At 43.7% G+C, this 19,542-nt stretch overlaps 1 protein-coding gene across 1 annotated transcript in view; it reads right to left on the bottom strand.

The window, feature by feature from the left end:
- The window catches only part of tle3a (TLE family member 3, transcriptional corepressor a), a 162,190-nt gene that overhangs the window by 101,198 nt on the left and 41,450 nt on the right, over positions 1–19,542 (bottom strand). The window contains exons 6-7 of the mRNA XM_071405171.1: positions 5,264–5,326; positions 4,465–4,569 (exon numbers count right to left, since the gene is read on the bottom strand). Coding sequence (XP_071261272.1) covers positions 4,465–4,569; positions 5,264–5,326 — 168 coding nt within the window. The remainder of the gene's footprint in view (positions 1–4,464; positions 4,570–5,263; positions 5,327–19,542) is intronic.

Genomic DNA, 19,542 nt, shown 5'->3' with positions numbered 1-19,542 from the left:
GGCCTTAGTCAGTACAGTAGTCACGTTAATGCAGGTTTGTCCCTGGCCTTAGTCAGTACAGTAGTCACGTTAATGCAGGTTTGTCCCTGGCCTTAGTCAGTACAGTAGTCACGTTAATGCAGGTTTGTCCCTGGCCTTAGTCAGTACAGTAGTCACGTTAATGCAGGTTTGTCCCTGGCCTTAGTCAGTACAGTAGTCACGTTAATGCAGGTTTGTCCCTGGCCTTAGTCAGTACAGTAGTCACGTTAATGCAGGTTTGTCCCTGGCCTTAGTCAGTACAGTAGTCACGTTAATACAGGTTTGTCCCTGGCCTTAGTCAGTACAGTAGTCACGTTAATGCAGGTTTGTCCCTGGTCTTAGTCAGTACAGTAGTCACGTTAATGCAGGTTTGTCCCTGGCCTTAGTCAGTACAGTAGTCACGTTAATACAGGTTTGTCCCTGGCCTTAGTCAGTACAGTAGTCACGTTAATACAGGTTTGTCCCTGGCCTTAGTCAGTACAGTAGTCACGTTAATACAGGTTTGTCCCTGGCCTTAGTCAGTACAGTAGTCACGTTAATACAGGTTTGTCCCTGGCCTTAGTCAGTACAGTAGTCACGTTAATACAGGTTTGTCCCTGGCCTTAGTCAGTACAGTAGTCACGTTAATGCAGGTTTGTCCCTGGCCTTAGTCAGTACAGTAGTCACATTAATGCAGGTTTGTCCCTGGTCTTAGTCAGTACAGTAGTCACGTTAATGCAGGTTTGTCCCTGGCCTTAGTCAGTACAGTAGTCACGTTAATGCAGGTTTGTCCCTGGCCTTAGTCAGTACAGTAGTCACGTTAATACAGGTTTGTCCCTGGCCTTAGTCAGTACAGTAGTCACGTTAATGCAGGTTTGTCCCTGGCCTTAGTCAGTACAGTAGTCACGTTAATGCAGGTTTGTCCCTGGCCTTAGTCAGTACAGTAGTCACGTTAATGCAGGTTTGTCCCTGGTCTTAGTCAGTACAGTAGTCACGTTAATACAGGTTTGTCCCTGGCCTTAGTCAGTACAGTAGTCACGTTAATGCAGGTTTGTCCCTGGTCTTAGTCAGTACAGTAGTCACGTTAATGCAGGTTTGTCCCTGGTCTTAGTCAGTACAGTAGTCACGTTAATGCAGGTTTGTCCCTGGTCTTAGTCAGTACAGTAGTCACGTTAATGCAGGTTTGTCCCTGGTCTTAGTCAGTACAGTAGTCACGTTAATGCAGGTTTGTCCCTGGCCTTAGTCAGTACAGTAGTCACGTTAATGCAGGTTTGTCCCTGGCCTTAGTCAGTACAGTAGTCACGTTAATACAGGTTTGTCCCTGGCCTTAGTCAGTACAGTAGTCACGTTAATGCAGGTTTGTCCCTGGTCTTAGTCAATACAGTAGTCACGTTAATACAGGTTTGTCCCTGGCCTTAGGCAGTACAGTAGTCACGTTAATACAGGTTTGTCCCTGGTCTTAGTCAGTACAGCAGTCACGTTAATGCAGGTTTGTCCCTGGCCTTAGTCAGTACAGTAGTCACGTTAATGCAGGTTTGTCCCTGGTCTTAGTCAGTACAGTAGTCACGTTAATACAGGTTTGTCCCTGGCCTTAGTCAGTACAGTAGTCACGTTAATGCAGGTTTGTCCCTGGCCTTAGTCAGTACAGTAGTCACGTTAATACAGGTTTGTCCCTGGCCTTAGTCAGTACAGTAGTCACGTTAATGCAGGTTTGTCCCTGGTCTTAGTCAGTACAGTAGTCACGTTAATGCAGGTTTGTCCCTGGCCTTAGTCAGTACAGTAGTCACGTTAATACAGGTTTGTCCCTGGCCTTAGTCAGTACAGTAGTCACGTTAATGCAGGTTTGTCCCTGGCCTTAGTCAGTACAGTAGTCACATTAATGCAGGTTTGTCCCTGGTCTTAGTCAGTACAGTAGTCACGTTAATGCAGGTTTGTCCCTGGCCTTAGTCAGTACAGTAGTCACGTTAATGCAGGTTTGTCCCTGGCCTTAGTCAGTACAGTAGTCACGTTAATACAGGTTTGTCCCTGGCCTTAGTCAGTACAGTAGTCACGTTAATGCAGGTTTGTCCCTGGCCTTAGTCAGTACAGTAGTCACGTTAATGCAGGTTTGTCCCTGGCCTTAGTCAGTACAGTAGTCACGTTAATGCAGGTTTGTCCCTGGCCTTAGTCAGTACAGTAGTCACGTTAATGCAGGTTTGTCCCTGGCCTTAGTCAGTACAGTAGTCACGTTAATGCAGGTTTGTCCCTGGCCTTAGTCAGTACAGTAGTCACGTTAATGCAGGTTTGTCCCTGGCCTTAGTCTGTACAGTAGTCACGTTAATGCAGGTTTGTCCCTGGCCTTAGTCAGTACAGTAGTCACGTTAATACAGGTTTGTCCCTGGCCTTAGTCAGTACAGTAGTCACGTTAATGCAGGTTTGTCCCTGGTCTTAGTCAGTACAGTAGTCACGTTAATGCAGGTTTGTCCCTGGCCTTAGTCAGTACAGTAGTCACGTTAATGCAGGTTTGTCCCTGGTCTTAGTCAGTACAGTAGTCACGTTAATGCAGGTTTGTCCCTGGCCTTAGTCACGTTAATACAGGTTTGTCCCTGGCCTTAGTCAGTACAGTAGTCACGTTAATGCAGGTTTGTCCCTGGTCTTAGTCAGTACAGTAGTCACGTTAATGCAGGTTTGTCCCTGGCCTTAGTCAGTACAGTAGTCACGTTAATGCAGGTTTGTCCCTGGTCTTAGTCAGTACAGTAGTCACGTTAATGCAGGTTTGTCCCTGGCCTTAGTCAGTACAGTAGTCACGTTAATACAGGTTTGTCCCTGGCCTTAGTCAGTACAGTAGTCACGTTAATGCAGGTTTGTCCCTGGTCTTAGTCAGTACAGTAGTCACGTTAATGCAGGTTTGTCCCTGGCCTTAGTCACGTTAATACAGGTTTGTCCCTGGCCTTAGTCAGTACAGTAGTCACGTTAATGCAGGTTTGTCCCTGGTCTTAGTCAGTACAGTAGTCACGTTAATACAGGTTTGTCCCTGGCCTTAGTCAGTACAGTAGTCACGTTAATGCAGGTTTGTCCCTGGCCTTAGTCAGTACAGTAGTCACGTTAATGCAGGTTTGTCCCTGGCCTTAGTCAGTACAGTAGTCACGTTAATGCAGGTTTGTCCCTGGCCTTAGTCAGTACAGTAGTCACGTTAATACAGGTTTGTCCCTGGCCTTAGTCAGTACAGTAGTCACGTTAATGCAGGTTTGTCCCTGGCCTTAGTCAGTACAGTAGTCACGTTAATACAGGTTTGTCCCTGGCCTTAGTCAGTACAGTAGTCACGTTAATGCAGGTTTGTCCCTGGTCTTAGTCAGTACAGTAGTCACGTTAATGCAGGTTTGTCCCTGGCCTTAGTCAGTACAGTAGTCACGTTAATGCAGGTTTGTCCCTGGTCTTAGTCAGTACAGTAGTCACGTTAATGCAGGTTTGTCCCTGGCCTTAGTCACGTTAATACAGGTTTGTCCCTGGCCTTAGTCAGTACAGTAGTCACGTTAATGCAGGTTTGTCCCTGGTCTTAGTCAGTACAGTAGTCACGTTAATACAGGTTTGTCCCTGGCCTTAGTCAGTACAGTAGTCACGTTAATGCAGGTTTGTCCCTGGCCTTAGTCAGTACAGTAGTCACGTTAATACAGGTTTGTCCCTGGCCTTAGTCAGTACAGTAGTCACGTTAATGCAGGTTTGTCCCTGGCCTTAGTCAGTACAGTAGTCACGTTAATGCAGGTTTGTCCCTGGCCTTAGTCAGTACAGTAGTCACGTTAATGCAGGTTTGTCCCTGGCCTTAGTCAGTACAGTAGTCACGTTAATGCAGGTTTGTCCCTGGCCTTAGTCAGTACAGTAGTCACGTTAATGCAGGTTTGTCCCTGGCCTTAGTCAGTACAGTAGTCACGTTAATGCAGGTTTGTCCCTGGCCTTAGTCTGTACAGTAGTCACGTTAATGCAGGTTTGTCCCTGGCCTTAGTCAGTACAGTAGTCACGTTAATACAGGTTTGTCCCTGGCCTTAGTCAGTACAGTAGTCACGTTAATACAGGTTTGTCCCTGGTCTTAGTCAGTACAGTAGTCACGTTAATGCAGGTTTGTCCCTGGCCTTAGTCAGTACAGTAGTCACGTTAATGCAGGTTTGTCCCTGGTCTTAGTCAGTACAGTAGTCACGTTAATGCAGGTTTGTCCCTGGCCTTAGTCAGTACAGTAGTCACGTTAATACAGGTTTGTCCCTGGCCTTACTCAGTACAGTAGTCACGTTAATGCAGGTTTGTCCCTGGCCTTAGTCAGTACAGTAGTCACGTTAATGCAGGTTTGTCCCTGGTCTTAGTCAGTACAGTAGTCACGTTAATACAGGTTTGTCCCTGGCCTTAGTCAGTACAGTAGTCACGTTAATGCAGGTTTGTCCCTGGCCTAGCTGATGTTTAATAAATGAAGTGTTTTTAAAAAGAAGAAGGTTTACACACGGTGAGGGGCAGATTGGGAAGCCCACGTACCCCGATGATGGCATTGAGCTCAGTCATGGTAACCTGTTTAGCTCGGTCTACTGCCTGGGCTACCTGCTGTTGGTGCTGTAGGGGAAGAGGGGAGAAACGCAGAGGGACCCGTTAGGACACTGCATTTATTTAGACAGCTGTAGGGTTGTAAAAAACTCCCTGCTTTCTCCAGAAAATGTCATGCTTACTCCCATCCGATTACAGAAATCTTTCCAACTGGGAATTCTGGGAAAGTTTTTGCAACCCTACAGTTGTAAACAACAACAACAACAACAACAGAGTTGACCAATCATGGGTCTCATCTTCCCCACACACAATAACACACTTTTACATTCACAATAACACACTTTTACATTCACAATAACACACTTTTACATTCACAATAACACACTTTTACATTCACAATAACACACTTTAACATTCACAATAACACAGTTTTACATTCACAATAACACACTTTTACAATCACAGTAACACACTTTTACATTCACATTCTCGATGACAAAGATAGATTGTGTTTGAACAATTTAAAAATAACAGACCATTTAAAAAAAAAATATGAAAATTTTATTCACACAAGTGGATAAACTTGAATTGGGGACAAGTGCCGTACACAATTATTGAAAAGCATCTAACCTTGTTCAAAAAGTACGACAGTTACAGCTGGACTAAATATGCACCAGGACTAGCGCTACGTGGTCACCTCTAACTTCCAACACTCCACAGTGTGACACTAGAAACCAAAAAGGCCATTTTATAAAACACTCACCTCTTGTGACAGGAAAGGCATAATTTGAGCTAGAATCGCGTTGAGCCGCTTGGCGATCTCCGTCTGAAAAAAAGAAAAAAGAAAAGAGGACGACATTCCAATTTAGAACGCTGTAAAGTACATAGATAGTAGAATGACTTCACGCAACCCTGTTCGGTTCCCTAATGTTTACAGCGATTATGGCCAATTACTGCTGCGGGCGGTAGTGCTTGACTCAACATCCTCTCTAAACTGCATGATATTGACATGAGAGATATTTAAAACATTACACACAGAAAGAGGGGGAGAGAGAGAGAGAGAGAGGACGGAGAGAGATGGGGAGAGAGAGATGGGGGAGAGAGAGATAGGGGAGAGAGAGGTAGGGGAGAGAGAGACAGACAGAGAGAGAGACAGACAGACAGAGAGAGAGACAGAGAGAGGGGTGGGAGAGAGAGAGAGAGAGAGAGAGAGGGAAAGAGAGAGAAAGAGAGAAAGCGAGAGAGCGAGAGAGAAAGAAAGAGAGGGAGAGAGAGAAAGAGAGAGAGAGAAAGAGAGAGAGAGAGAGAGAGAAAGAAAGAGAGGGAGAGAGAGAAAGAGAGAGAGAGCAAGAGAGAGAGAGAGAGAGACAGAGACGGAGAGAGAGACAGAGAGAGACAGAGAAAGAGAGAGAGAGAGCGCAAGAGAGAGAGACAGAGACGGAGAGAGAGAGAGAGAGAGAGAGACAGAGAGAGAGAGAGAGAGAGAGAGAGAGAGAGAGAGAGAGAGAGAGAGAGAGAGAGAGAGAGAGAGAGAGACAGACAGAGAGAGAGACGGAGACAGAGACAGAGACAGAGACAGAGACAGAGAGAGAGAGAGAGAGAGAGAGAGAGAGAGAGAGAGAGAGAGAGAGAGAGAGAGGATGGATGAAGGACCAGTGAGAACAGCTGGACTGACTGACTAAATGATGAGTGCTCTCCTCTCCTCTCCACTGTAGACAAGAGGGGAAACGAGGAGGCAGGTGGTGTGTGTCTCTTTCACTCCAAGTGGCTGAACTCCTTCCTCTTATCCTGACTGTTTCATCCAGCATGTCAACTGTCTGTTAACTGACTAACCACACTACTTACATGTATAGTTTGACCAAATGACCCAGAACATCATTACACATCAGGGTATATCAGGGTATATCTACAGTCTTTAGTCATCCTATTTATCTAGCCAGCCAGCCTGACAATATTATCTCTGTTCTCTCCATACTCTGTCTTTAGTCATCCTATTTATCTAGCCAGCCAGACAATATTATCTCTATTCTCCCCATACTCTGTCTTTAGTCATCCTATTTATCTAGCCAGCCAGACAATATTATCTCTGTTCTCCCCATACTCTGTCTTTAGTCATCCTATTTATCTAGCCAACCAGACAATATTATCTCTGTTCTCCTCATACTCTGTCTTTAGTCATCCTATTTATCTAGCCAGCCAGCCTGACAATATTATCTCTGTTCTCCCCATACTCTGTCTTTAGTCATCCTATTTATCTAGCCAGCCAGACAATATTATCTCTGTTCTCTCTATACTCTGTCTTTAGTCATCCTATTTATCTAGCCAGCCTGACAATATTATCTCTGTTCTCCTCATACTCTGTCTTTAGTCATCCTATTTATCTAGCCAGCCAGACAATATTATCTCTATTCTCCCCATACTCTGTCTTTAGTCATCCTATTTATCTAGCCAGCCAGACAATATTATCTCTGTTCTCCCCATACTCTGTCTTTAGTCATCCTATTTATCTAGCCAGCCTGCCAGACAATATTATCTCTGTTCTCCCCATACTCTGTCTTTAGTCATCCTATTTATCTAGCCAGCCAGACAATATTATCTCTGTTCTCCTCATACTCTGTCTTTAGTCATCCTATTTATCTAGCCAGCCAGCCAGACAATATTATCTCTGTTCTCCCCATACTCTGTCTTTAGTCATCCTATTTATCTAGCCAGCCAGACAATATTATCTCTGTTCTCCTCATACTCTGTCTTTAGTCATCCTATTTATCTAGCCAGCCAGACAATATTATCTCTGTTCTCCCCATACTCTGTCTTTAGTCATCCTATTTATCTAGCCAGCCTGCCAGACAATATTATCTCTGTTCTCCTCATACTCTGTCTTTAGTCATCCTATTTATCTAGCCAGCCAGACAATATTATCTCTGTTCTCCCCATACTCTGTCTTTAGTCATCCTATTTATCTAGCCAGCCTGCCAGACAATATTATCTCTGTTCTCCTCATACTCTGTCTTTAGTCATCCTATTTATCTAGCCAGCCAGCCAGACAATATTATCTCTGTTCTCCCCATACTCTGTCTTTAGTCATCCTATTTATCTAGCCAGCCAGCCAGACAATATTATCTCTGTTCTCCCCATACTCTGTCTTTAGTCATCCTATTTATCTAGCCAGCCTGCCAGACAATATTATCTCTGTTCTCCCCATACTCTGTCTTTAGTCATCCTATTTATCTAGCCAGCCAGACAATATTATCTCTGTTCTCCTCATACTCTGTCTTTAGTCATCCTATTTATCTAGCCAGCCAGCCAGACAATATTATCTCTGTTCTCCCCATACTCTGTCTTTAGTCATCCTATTTATCTAGCCAGCCAGACAATATTATCTCTGTTCTCCTCATACTCTGTCTTTAGTCATCCTATTTATCTAGCCAGCCAGACAATATTATCTCTGTTCTCCCCATACTCTGTCTTTAGTCATCCTATTTATCTAGCCAGCCTGCCAGACAATATTATCTCTGTTCTCCTCATACTCTGTCTTTAGTCATCCTATTTATCTAGCCAGCCTGCCAGACAATATTATCTCTGTTCTCCCCATACTGTCTTTAGTCATCCTATTTATCTAGCCAGCCTGCCAGACAATATTATCTCTGTTCTCCCCATACTCTGTCTTTAGTCATCTTATTTATCTAGCCAGCCAGCCAGACAATATTATCTCTGTTCTCCCTATACTCTGTCTTTAGTCATCCTATTTATCTAGCCAGCCAGACAATATTATCTCTGTTCTCCCCATACTCTGTCTTTAGTCATCTTATTTATCTAGCCAGCCAGCCAGACAATATTATCTCTGTTCTCCCTATACTCTGTCTTTAGTCATCCTATTTATCTAGCCAGCCTGCCAGACAATATTATCTCTGTTCTCCCCATACTCTGTCTTTAGTCATCCTATTTATCTAGCCAGCCAGACAATATTATCTCTGTTCTCCCCATACTCTGTCTTTAGTCATCCTATTTATCTAGCCAGCCAACCAGACAATATTATCTCTGTTCTCCCCATACTCTGTCTTTAGTCATCCTATTTATCTAGCCAGCCAGCCAGACAATATTATCTCTGTTCTCCCCATACTCTGTCTTTAGTCATCCTATTTATCTAGCCAGCCAGCCAGACAATATTATCTCTGTTCTCTCCATACTCTGTCTTTAGTCATCCTATTTATCTAGCCAGCCAGCCAGACAATATTATCTCTGTTCTCCCTATACTCTGTCTTTAGTCATCCTATTTATCTAGCCAGCCTGCCTAGGTATGCTGCAGAGCTGTCTGACAGAATCATTTTACTAGTTCTTCAAAATAGATAAGGTACACGTTCAGGAAGTGTATCTGTACCTCTCGTTGTTGTGTACATTCCACTCTCACGCGGTCTGAGTGTATCTGATCTAATGTAGCAGGTGTAAAAGTCTATCCTTGTGAGTCGCTGACCCAAAAGCAGGAAGTCAAGTGACAAGCTTAAGACCATAGAAACTCATTGGGCTTATTTTGGACAGATTTTGGCAAGTGAAACCTCTCAAAGCCAGAAAAAATGTATTATGGTCATTGTAGTTCATTACCACGTTTCTGCCATGAACTACGTTGAATATTTTCTCAAATGAAAACTACAACTCCCTTCGGCCCAGCGTCCCACATAGTTCTGGACTTTTAATTCTCTCGAGAGAAACAGCGCGTTAGGTTTCAAGAGATGTAACTGAAGTTGGTCATTTGGGTATTTAATAACCCGAAAAGAAAGAGAGAGAGAGAAAATCCTATTTGGCCCGAAACAGAGAGTACACATTGGCAGAATACCTGACCACTGTGACTGACCCAAACTTAAGGAAAGCTTTGACTCCGTACAGACTCAGTGAGCATAGCCTTCTGGATTGACTGACCTTCATGTTTTAAAAGTAATGATGGACTGTCGTTTCTCTTTGCTTATTTGAGATGTTCTTGCCATAATATGGACTTGGTATTTTACCAAATAGGACTATCTTCTGTATACCACCCCTACCTTGTCACAACACAACTGATTGGCTCAAACGCATTAAGAAGAAAAGGAATTCCACAAATTAACTTTTTACAAGGCACACCTGTTAATTGAAATGCATTCCAGGTGCCTCATGAAGCTAGTTGAGAGAATGCCAAGAGTGTGCAAAGCTGTCATCAAGGCAAAGGGTGGCTACTTTGAAGAATCTCAAATATAAAATATATTTTGATTTAACACCTGTTTTTGGTTACTACATGATTCCATATGTGTTATTTCAAAGTTTTGATGTCTTCACTATTAATCTACAATGTTGAAAATAGTACAAATAAAGAAAAACCCTGGAATGAGTAGGTGTGTCCAAATGTTTGATCGGTACTGTATGTGTGTGTGTGTGTGTGTGTGTGTGTGTGTGTGTGTGTGTGTGTGTGTGTGTGTGTGTGTGTGTGTGTGTGTGTGTGTGTGTGTGTGTAAGCAGAGCAGGTCCATTGTTGCCTTTAGAGTTTTGGCATGGTTCTCCCCATCTGAGTACCTGCTGTAATGAACAGATCTGAGTACCTGCTGAAATTAACAGATCTGAGTACCTGCTGTAATGAACAGATCTGAGTACCTGCTGAAATTAACAGATCTGAGTACCTGCTGTAATGAACAGATCTGAGTACCTGCTGAAATTAACAGATCTGAGTACATGCTGTAATGAACCGATCTGAGTACCTGCTGTAATGAACCGATATGAGTACCTGCTGTAATGAACAGATCTGAGTACCTGCTGTAATGAACCAATCTGAGTACCAGCCTGTAATGAACCAATCTGAGTACCAGCCTGTAATGAACCAATCTGAGTACCAGCCTGTAATGAACCAATCTGAGTACCAGCCTGTAATGAACCAATCTGAGTACCTGCTGTAATGAACCAATCTGAGTACCAGCCTGTAATGAACCAATCTGAGTACCTGCTGTAATGAACCAATCTGAGTACCTGCTGTAAATGAACCAATCTGAGTACCAGCCTGTAATGAACCAATCTGAGTACCAGCCTGTAATGAACCAATCTGAGTACCTGCTGTAATGAACCAATCTGAGTACCAGCCTGTAATGAACCAATCTGAGTACCAGCCTGTAATGAACCAATCTGAGTACCTGCTGTAATGAACCAATCTGAGTACCAGCCTGTAATGAACCAATCTGAGTACCAGCCTGTAATGAACCAATCTGAGTACCAGCCTGTAATGAACCAATCTGAGTACCTGCTGTAAATGAACCGATCTGAGTACCAGCCTGTAATGAACAGATCTGAGTACCAGCCTGTAATGAACCGATCTGAGTACCAGCCTGTAATGAACAGATCTGAGTACCAGCCTGTAATGAACAGATCTGAGTATCAGCCTGTAATTAACAGATCTGAGTATCAGCCTGTAATTAACAGATCTGAGTACCAGCCTGTAATTAACAGATCTGAGTACCTGCTGTAAATGAACCGATCTGAGTACCAGCCTGTAATGAACCGATCTGAGTACCAGCCTGTAATGAACCGATCTGAGTACCAGCCTGTAATGAACCGATCTGAGTACCTGCTGTAATGAACCGATCTGAGTACCAGCCTGTAATGAACAGATCTGAGTACCTGCCTGTAATGAACCGATCTGAGTACCAGCCTGTAATGACGGATTACCAGGATGTGTACTCCAAGCATGCGCTGACCAACTGGCAAGTGTCTTCACTGACATTTTCAACCTCTCCCTGACCAAATCTGTAATACCAACATGTTTCAAGCAGACCACAATAGTCCCTGTACCCAAGAACACCAAGGTAACCTGCCTAAATGACTACCGACCCGTAGCACTCACGTCTGTAGCCATGAAGTGCTTTGTAAGGCTGGTCATGGCTCACATCAATACCATTATCCCAGAAACCCTAGACCCACTCCAATTTGCATACCACCCCAACAGATCCACAGATGATGCCATCTCTATTGCACTCCACACTGCCCTTTCCCACCTGGACAAAAGGAACACCTATGTGAGAATGCTATTCATTGACTACAGCTCAGCGTTCAACACCATAGTGCCCTCAAAGCTCATCAATAAGCTAAGGATCCTGGGACTAAACACCTCCCTCTGCAACTGGATTCTGGACTTCCTGACGGGCCGCCCCCAGGTGGTGAGGGTAGGGGAAAAGTTTTAAGTTCCTCTGCGTACACGTCACAGACAAACTGAAATGGTCCACGCACACAGACAGGAGGCTGAAGAAATGTTGCATGTCACCTAAAACCCTGACTAACTTTTACAGATGCACAATCGAGAGCATCCTGTCGGGCTGTATCACAGCCTGGTACGGCAACTGCTCCGCCCACAACCGCAAGGCTCTCCAGAGGGTAGTGAGGTCTGCCCAACGCATCACCGGGGGCAAACTACCTGCCCTCCAGGACACCTACACCACCCGATGTCACAGGAAGGCCAAAAAGATCATCAAGGACATCAACCACCCGAGCCACTGCCTGTTCACCCTGCTATCATCCAGAAGGCGAGGTCAGTACAGGTGCATCAAAGCAGGGACCGAGAGACTGAAAAACAGCTTTTATCTCAAGGCCATCAGACTGTTAAACAGCCATCACTAACTCAGAGAGGCTGCTGCCTAAATTAGAGACCCGATCACTGGACCGTTTAATAAATGGATCACTAGTCACTTTAAATAATGCCACTTTAGTAATGTCTACATATCTTACATTACTCATATCATATGTATATACTGTATTCTATACCATCTACTGCATCTTGCCTATGCCGCTCGGCCATCGCTCATCCATATATTTATATGTACATATTCTCATTCACCCCTTTAGATTTGTGTGTATTAAGTAGTTGTTGTGGAATTGTTAGATTACTTGTTAGATATTACTGCACGGTCGGAAACTAGAAGCACAAGCATTTCGCTACACTCGCATTAACATCTGCAAACCATGTGTATGTGACCAATCCAATTCCATTTTGACTTGGATTTGAAAACAAAATGGCTTTTTTCTCTAATTCAATGATGACGAGATACCTCAGCTGAACCTGGTTCTGTTGCCCTCCATGTTTACAGTTGATAGTCAACTTTAGCTCTGTTCAATACTTAAGACTCATTTTTAAGAATAGCCTGTATAGAAGATCGTCATTGTCACGCTCTGTTTTGGTATAAATAAAAATATTCTGCTCGTCTCCAGTCATATAAAAATGACGCAATAAAATCTGTACAACGGCTTATCTAAGGCTGGAGTCTGAGTGAGGGTCAACGACATGTTCTCTGCTATCTACTTTGTTTAAGTTATTATCTGGGGTATATCGAGTCTGAGTGAGGGTAAACGGCATGTTCTCTGCTATCCACTTTGTTTAAGTTACTATCTGGGGTATATCGAGTCTGAGTGAGGGTAAACGGCATGTTCTCTGCTATCTACTTTGTTTAAGTTATTATCTGGGGTATATCGAGTCTGAGTGAGGGTCAACGACATGTTCTCTGCTATCCACTTTGTTTAAGTTATTATCTGGGGTATATCGAGTCTGAGTGAGGGTAAACGGCATGTTCTCTGCTATCTACTTTGTTTAAGTTATTATCTGGGGTATATCGAGTCTGAGTGAGGGTAAACGGCATGTTCTCTGCTATCCACTTTGTTTAAGTTATTATCTGGGGTATATCGAGTCTGAGTGAGGGTCAACGACATGTTCTCTGCTATCCACTTTGTTTAAGTTACTATCTGGGGTATATCGAGTCTGAGTGAGGGTCAACGACATGTTCTCTGCTATCCACTTTGTTTAAGTTATTATCTGGGGTATATCGAGTCTGAGTGAGGGTCAACGACATGTTCTCTGCTATCCACTTTGTTTAAGTTACTATCTGGGGTATAGGGAAGGGACACTTGCTTATTTCTTTATTTTTTTCAAGCGTTCAGGAAGAATCAGGTAAAAATAAATTTGAATGAAGGGAGGGGTCATCCATGTTAATTTCAGAGAGGTCAGATTTTCTCCAGGTATCCCTCATTATAAATAAGGTACAGTCCCTTTATCCGTTATTATTAAACATCATTAAATAGCCTAGCTAAAAGATGACACGAGTCTCTCTCTCAACAGAACACTATGACACAGTCTCTCTCTCAACAGAACACTATGACACAGTCTCTCTCAACAGAACACTATGACACAGTCTCTCTCTCAACAGAACACTATGACACAGTCTCTCTCTCAACAGAACACGATGACACAGTCTCTCTCTCAACAGAACACGATGACACAGTCTCTCTCTCAACAGAACACTATGACACAGTCTCTCTCTCAACAGAACACTATGACACAGTCTCTCTCTCTCAACAGAACACTATGACACAGTCTCTCTCTCAACAGAACACGATGACACAGTCTCTCTCTCAACAGAACACGATGACACAGTCTCTCTCTCAACAGAACACTATGACACAGTCTCTCTCTCAACAGAACACTATGACACAGTCTCTCTCTCAACAGAACACTATGACACAGTCTCTCTCTCTCAACAGAACACTATGACACAGTCTCTCTCTCAACAGAACACTATGACACAGTCTCTCTCTCTCAACAGAACACTATGACACAGTCTCTCTCTCAACAGAACACTATGACAGTCTCTCTCTCTCAACAGAACACTATGACACAGTCTCTCTCTCTCAACAGAACACTATGACACAGTCTCTCTCTCAACAGAACACTATGACACAGTCTCTCTCTCAACAGAACACTATGACACAGTCTCTCTCTCTCAACAGAACACTATGACACAGTCTCTCTCTCAACAGAACACTATGACACAGTCTCTCTCTCTCAACAGAACACTATGACACAGTCTCTCTCTCAACAGAACACTATGACACAGTCTCTCTCTCTCAACAGAACACTATGACACAGTCTCTCTCTCAACAGAACACTATGACACAGTCTCTCTCTCTCAACAGAACACTATGACACAGTCTCTCTCTCTCAACAGAACACGATGACACAGTCTCACTCTCTCAACAGAACACGATGACACAGTCTCACTCTCTCAACAGAACACTATGACACAGTCTCTCTCTCAACAGAACACTATGACACAGTCTCTCTCTCAACAGAACACGATGACACAGTCTCACTCTCTCAACAGAACACTATGACACAGTCTCTCTCTCTCAACAGAACACTATGACACAGTCTCTCTCTCAACAGAACACTATGACACAGTCTCTCTCTCTCAACAGAACACTATGACACAGTCTCTCTCTCAACAGAACACGATGACACAGTCTCTCTCTCAACAGAACACTATGACACAGTCTCTCTCTCTCAACAGAACACGATGACACAGTCTCACTCTCTCAACAGAACACGATGACACAGTCTCACTCTCTCAACAGAACACTATGACACAGTCTCTCTCTCAACAGAACACTATGACACAGTCTCTCTCTCAACAGAACACGATGACACAGTCTCTCTCTCTCAACAGAACACTATGACACAGTCTCTCTCTCTCAACAGAACACTATGACACAGTCTCTCTCTCTCAACAGAACACTATGACACAGTCTCACTCTCTCAACAGAACACGATGACACAGTCTCACTCTCTCAACAGAACACTATGACACAGTCTCTCTCTCTCAACAGAACACTATGACACAGTCTCTCTCTCAACAGTACACTATGACACAGTCTCTCTCTCAACAGAACACGATGACACAGTCTCACTCTCTCAACAGAACACTATGACACAGTCTCTCTCTCTCAACAGAACACTATGACACAGTCTCTCTCTCAACAGAACACTATGACACAGTCTCTCTCTCAACAGAACACTATGACACAGTCTCTCTCTCTCAACAGAACACTATGACACAGTCTCTCTCTCAACAGAACACTATGACACAGTCTCTCTCTCAACAGAACACTATGACACAGTCTCTCTCTCTCAACAGAACACTATGACACAGTCTCTCTCTCAACAGAACACTATGACACAGTCTCTCTCTCAACAGAACACTATGACACAGTCTCTCTCTCAACAGAACACTATGACACAGTCTCTCTCTCTCAACAGAACACTATGACACAGTCTCTCTCTCAACAGAACACTATGACACAGTCTCTCTCTCAACAGAACACGATGACACAGTCTCACTCTCTCAACAGAACACTATGACACAGTCTCTCTCTCTCAACAGAACACTATGACACAGTCTCTCTCTCAACAGAACACTATGACACAGTCTCTCTCTCTCAACAGAACACTATGACACAGTCTCTCTCTCAACAGAACACTATGACACAGTCTCTCTCTCAACAGGACACTATGACACAGTCTCTCTCTCAACAGAACACTATGACACAGTCTCTCTCTCAACAGAACACTATGACACAGTCTCTCTCTCAACAGAACACTATGACACAGTCTCTCTCTCTCAACAGAACACTATGACACAGTCTCTCTCTCTCAACAGAACACTATGACAGTCTCTCTCTCAACAGAACACTATGACACAGTCTCTCTCTCAACAGGACACTATGACACAGTCTCTCTCTCTCAACAGAACACTATGACACAGTCTCTCTCTCAACAGAACACTATGACACAGTCTCTCTCTCAACAGGACACTATGACACAGTCTCTCTCTCTCAACAGAACACTATGACACAGTCTCTCTCTCAACAGAACACTATGACACAGTCTCTCTCTCTCAACAGAACACTATGACACAGTCTCTCTCTCAACAGAACACTATGACACAGTCTCTCTCTCTCAACAGAACACTATGACACAGTCTCTCTCTCAACAGAACACTATGACACAGTCTCTCTCTCAACAGGACACTATGACACAGTCTCTCTCTCTCAACAGAACACTATGACACAGTCTCTCTCTCTCAACAGAACACTATGACACAGTCTCTCTCTCAACAGAACACTATGACACAGTCTCTCTCTCTCAACAGAACACTATGACACAGTCTCTCTCTCAACAGAACACTATGACACAGTCTCTCTCTCAACAGGACACTATGACACAGTCTCTCTCTCAACAGAACACTATGACACAGTCTCTCTCTCTCAACAGAACACTATGACACAGTCTCTCTCTCAACAGAACACTATGACACAGTCTCTCTCTCAACAGAACACTATGACACAGTCTCTCTCTCTCAACAGAACACTATGACACAGTCTCTCTCTCAACAGAACACTATGACACAGTCTCTCTCTCAACAGGACACTATGACACAGTCTCTCTCTCTCAACAGAACACTATGACACAGTCTCTCTCTCAACAGAACACTATGACACAGTCTCTCTCTCAACAGGACACTATGACACAGTCTCTCTCTCTCAACAGAACACTATGACACAGTCTCTCTCTCAACAGAACACTATGACACAGTCTCTCTCTCTCAACAGAACACTATGACACAGTCTCTCTCTCAACAGAACACTATGACACAGTCTCTCTCTCTCAACAGAACACTATGACACAGTCTCTCTCTCAACAGAACACTATGACACAGTCTCTCTCTCAACAGGACACTATGACACAGTCTCTCTCTCTCAACAGAACACTATGACACAGTCTCTCTCTCTCAACAGAACACTATGACACAGTCTCTCTCTCAACAGAACACTATGACACAGTCTCTCTCTCTCAACAGAACACTATGACACAGTCTCTCTCTCAACAGAACACTATGACACAGTCTCTCTCTCAACAGGACACTATGACACAGTCTCTCTCTCAACAGAACACTATGACACAGTCTCTCTCTCTCAACAGAACACTATGACACAGTCTCTCTCTCAACAGAACACTATGACACAGTCTCTCTCTCAACAGAACACTATGACACAGTCTCTCTCTCTCAACAGAACACTATGACACAGTCTCTCTCTCTCAACAGAACACTATGACACAGTCTCTCTCTCTCAACAGAACACTATGACACAGTCTCTCTCTCAACAGAACACTATGACACAGTCTCTCTCTCAACAGGACACTATGACACAGTCTCTCTCTCAACAGAACACTATGACACAGTCTCTCTCTCTCAACAGAACACTATGACACAGTCTCTCTCTCAACAGAACACTATGACACAGTCTCTCTCTCTCAACAGAACACTATGACACAGTCTCTCTCTCTCAACAGAACACTATGACACAGTCTCTCTCTCAACAGGACACTATGACACAGTCTCTCTCTCAACAGAACACTATGACAGTCTCTCTCTCAACAGAACACTATGACACAGTCTCTCTCTCTCAACAGAACACTATGACACAGTCTCTCTCTCTCAACAGAACACTATGACACAGTCTCTCTCTCAACAGAACACTATGACACAGTCTCTCTCTCTCAACAGAACACTATGACACAGTCTCTCTCTCTCAACAGAACACTATGACACAGTCTCTCTCTCAACAGGACACTATGACACAGTCTCTCTCTCAACAGAACACTATGACAGTCTCTCTCTCAACAGAACACTATGACACAGTCTCTCTCTCTCAACAGAACACTATGACACAGTCTCTCTCTCAACAGAACACTATGACACAGTCTCTCTCTCAACAGAACACTATGACACAGTCTCTCTCAACAGAACACTATGACACAGTCTCTCTCTCAACAGAACACTATGACACAGTCTCTCTCTCAACAGAACACTATGACACAGTCTCTCTCTCAACAGAACACTATGACACAGTCTCTCTCTCTCAACAGAACACTATGACACAGTCTCTCTCTCAACAGAACACTATGACACAGTCTCTCTCTCAACAGAACACTATGACACAGTCTCTCTCTCAACAGAACACTATGACACAGTCTCTCTCTCTCAACAGAACACTATGACACAGTCTCTCTCTCTCAACAGAACACTATGACACAGTCTCTCTCTCTCAACAGAACACTATGACACAGTCTCTCTCTCTCAACAGAACACTATGACACAGTCTCTCTCTCAACAGGACACTATGACACAGTCTCTCTCTCAACAGAACACTATGACAGTCTCTCTCTCAACAGAACACTATGACACAGTCTCTCTCTCTCAACAGAACACTATGACACAGTCTCTCTCTCAACAGAACACTATGACACAGTCTCTCTCTCAACAGAACACTATGACACAGTCTCTCTCTCAACAGGACACTATGACACAGTCTCTCTCTCTCAACAGAACACTATGACACAGTCTCTCTCTCTCAACAGAACACTATGACACAGTCTCTCTCTCAACAGAACACTATGACACAGTCTCTCTCTCAACAGAACACTATGACACAGTCTCTCTCTCAACAGGACACTATGACACAGTCTCTCTCTCAACAGAACACTATGACACAGTCTCTCTCTCTCAACAGAACACTATGACACAGTCTCTCTCTCAACAGAACACTATGACACAGTCTCTCTCTCAACAGAACACTATGACACAGTCTCTCTCTCTCAACAGAACACTATGACACAGTCTCTCTCTCAACAGAACACTATGACACAGTCTCTCTCTCAACAGGACACTATGACACAGTCTCTCTCTCTCAACAGAACACTATGACACAGTCTCTCTCTCAACAGAACACTATGACACAGTCTCTCTCTCAACAGGACACTATGACACAGTCTCTCTCTCTCAACAGAACACTATGACACAGTCTCTCTCTCAACAGAACACTATGACACAGTCTCTCTCTCTCAACAGAACACTATGACACAGTCTCTCTCTCAACAGAACACTATGACACAGTCTCTCTCTCTCAACAGAACACTATGACACAGTCTCTCTCTCAACAGAACACTATGACACAGTCTCTCTCTCAACAGGACACTATGACACAGTCTCTCTCTCTCAACAGAACACTATGACACAGTCTCTCTCTCTCAACAGAACACTATGACACAGTCTCTCTCTCAACAGAACACTATGACACAGTCTCTCTCTCTCAACAGAACACTATGACACAGTCTCTCTCTCAACAGAACACTATGACACAGTCTCTCTCTCA

The sequence above is a fragment of the Salvelinus alpinus genome, chromosome 6, assembly GCF_045679555.1.
Source record: "Salvelinus alpinus chromosome 6, SLU_Salpinus.1, whole genome shotgun sequence".
Taxonomy (NCBI): domain Eukaryota; kingdom Metazoa; phylum Chordata; class Actinopteri; order Salmoniformes; family Salmonidae; genus Salvelinus; species Salvelinus alpinus.
The sequence above is the reverse complement of the archived record's forward strand: the minus strand, read 5'-3'. Positions and strand labels throughout refer to the sequence as shown.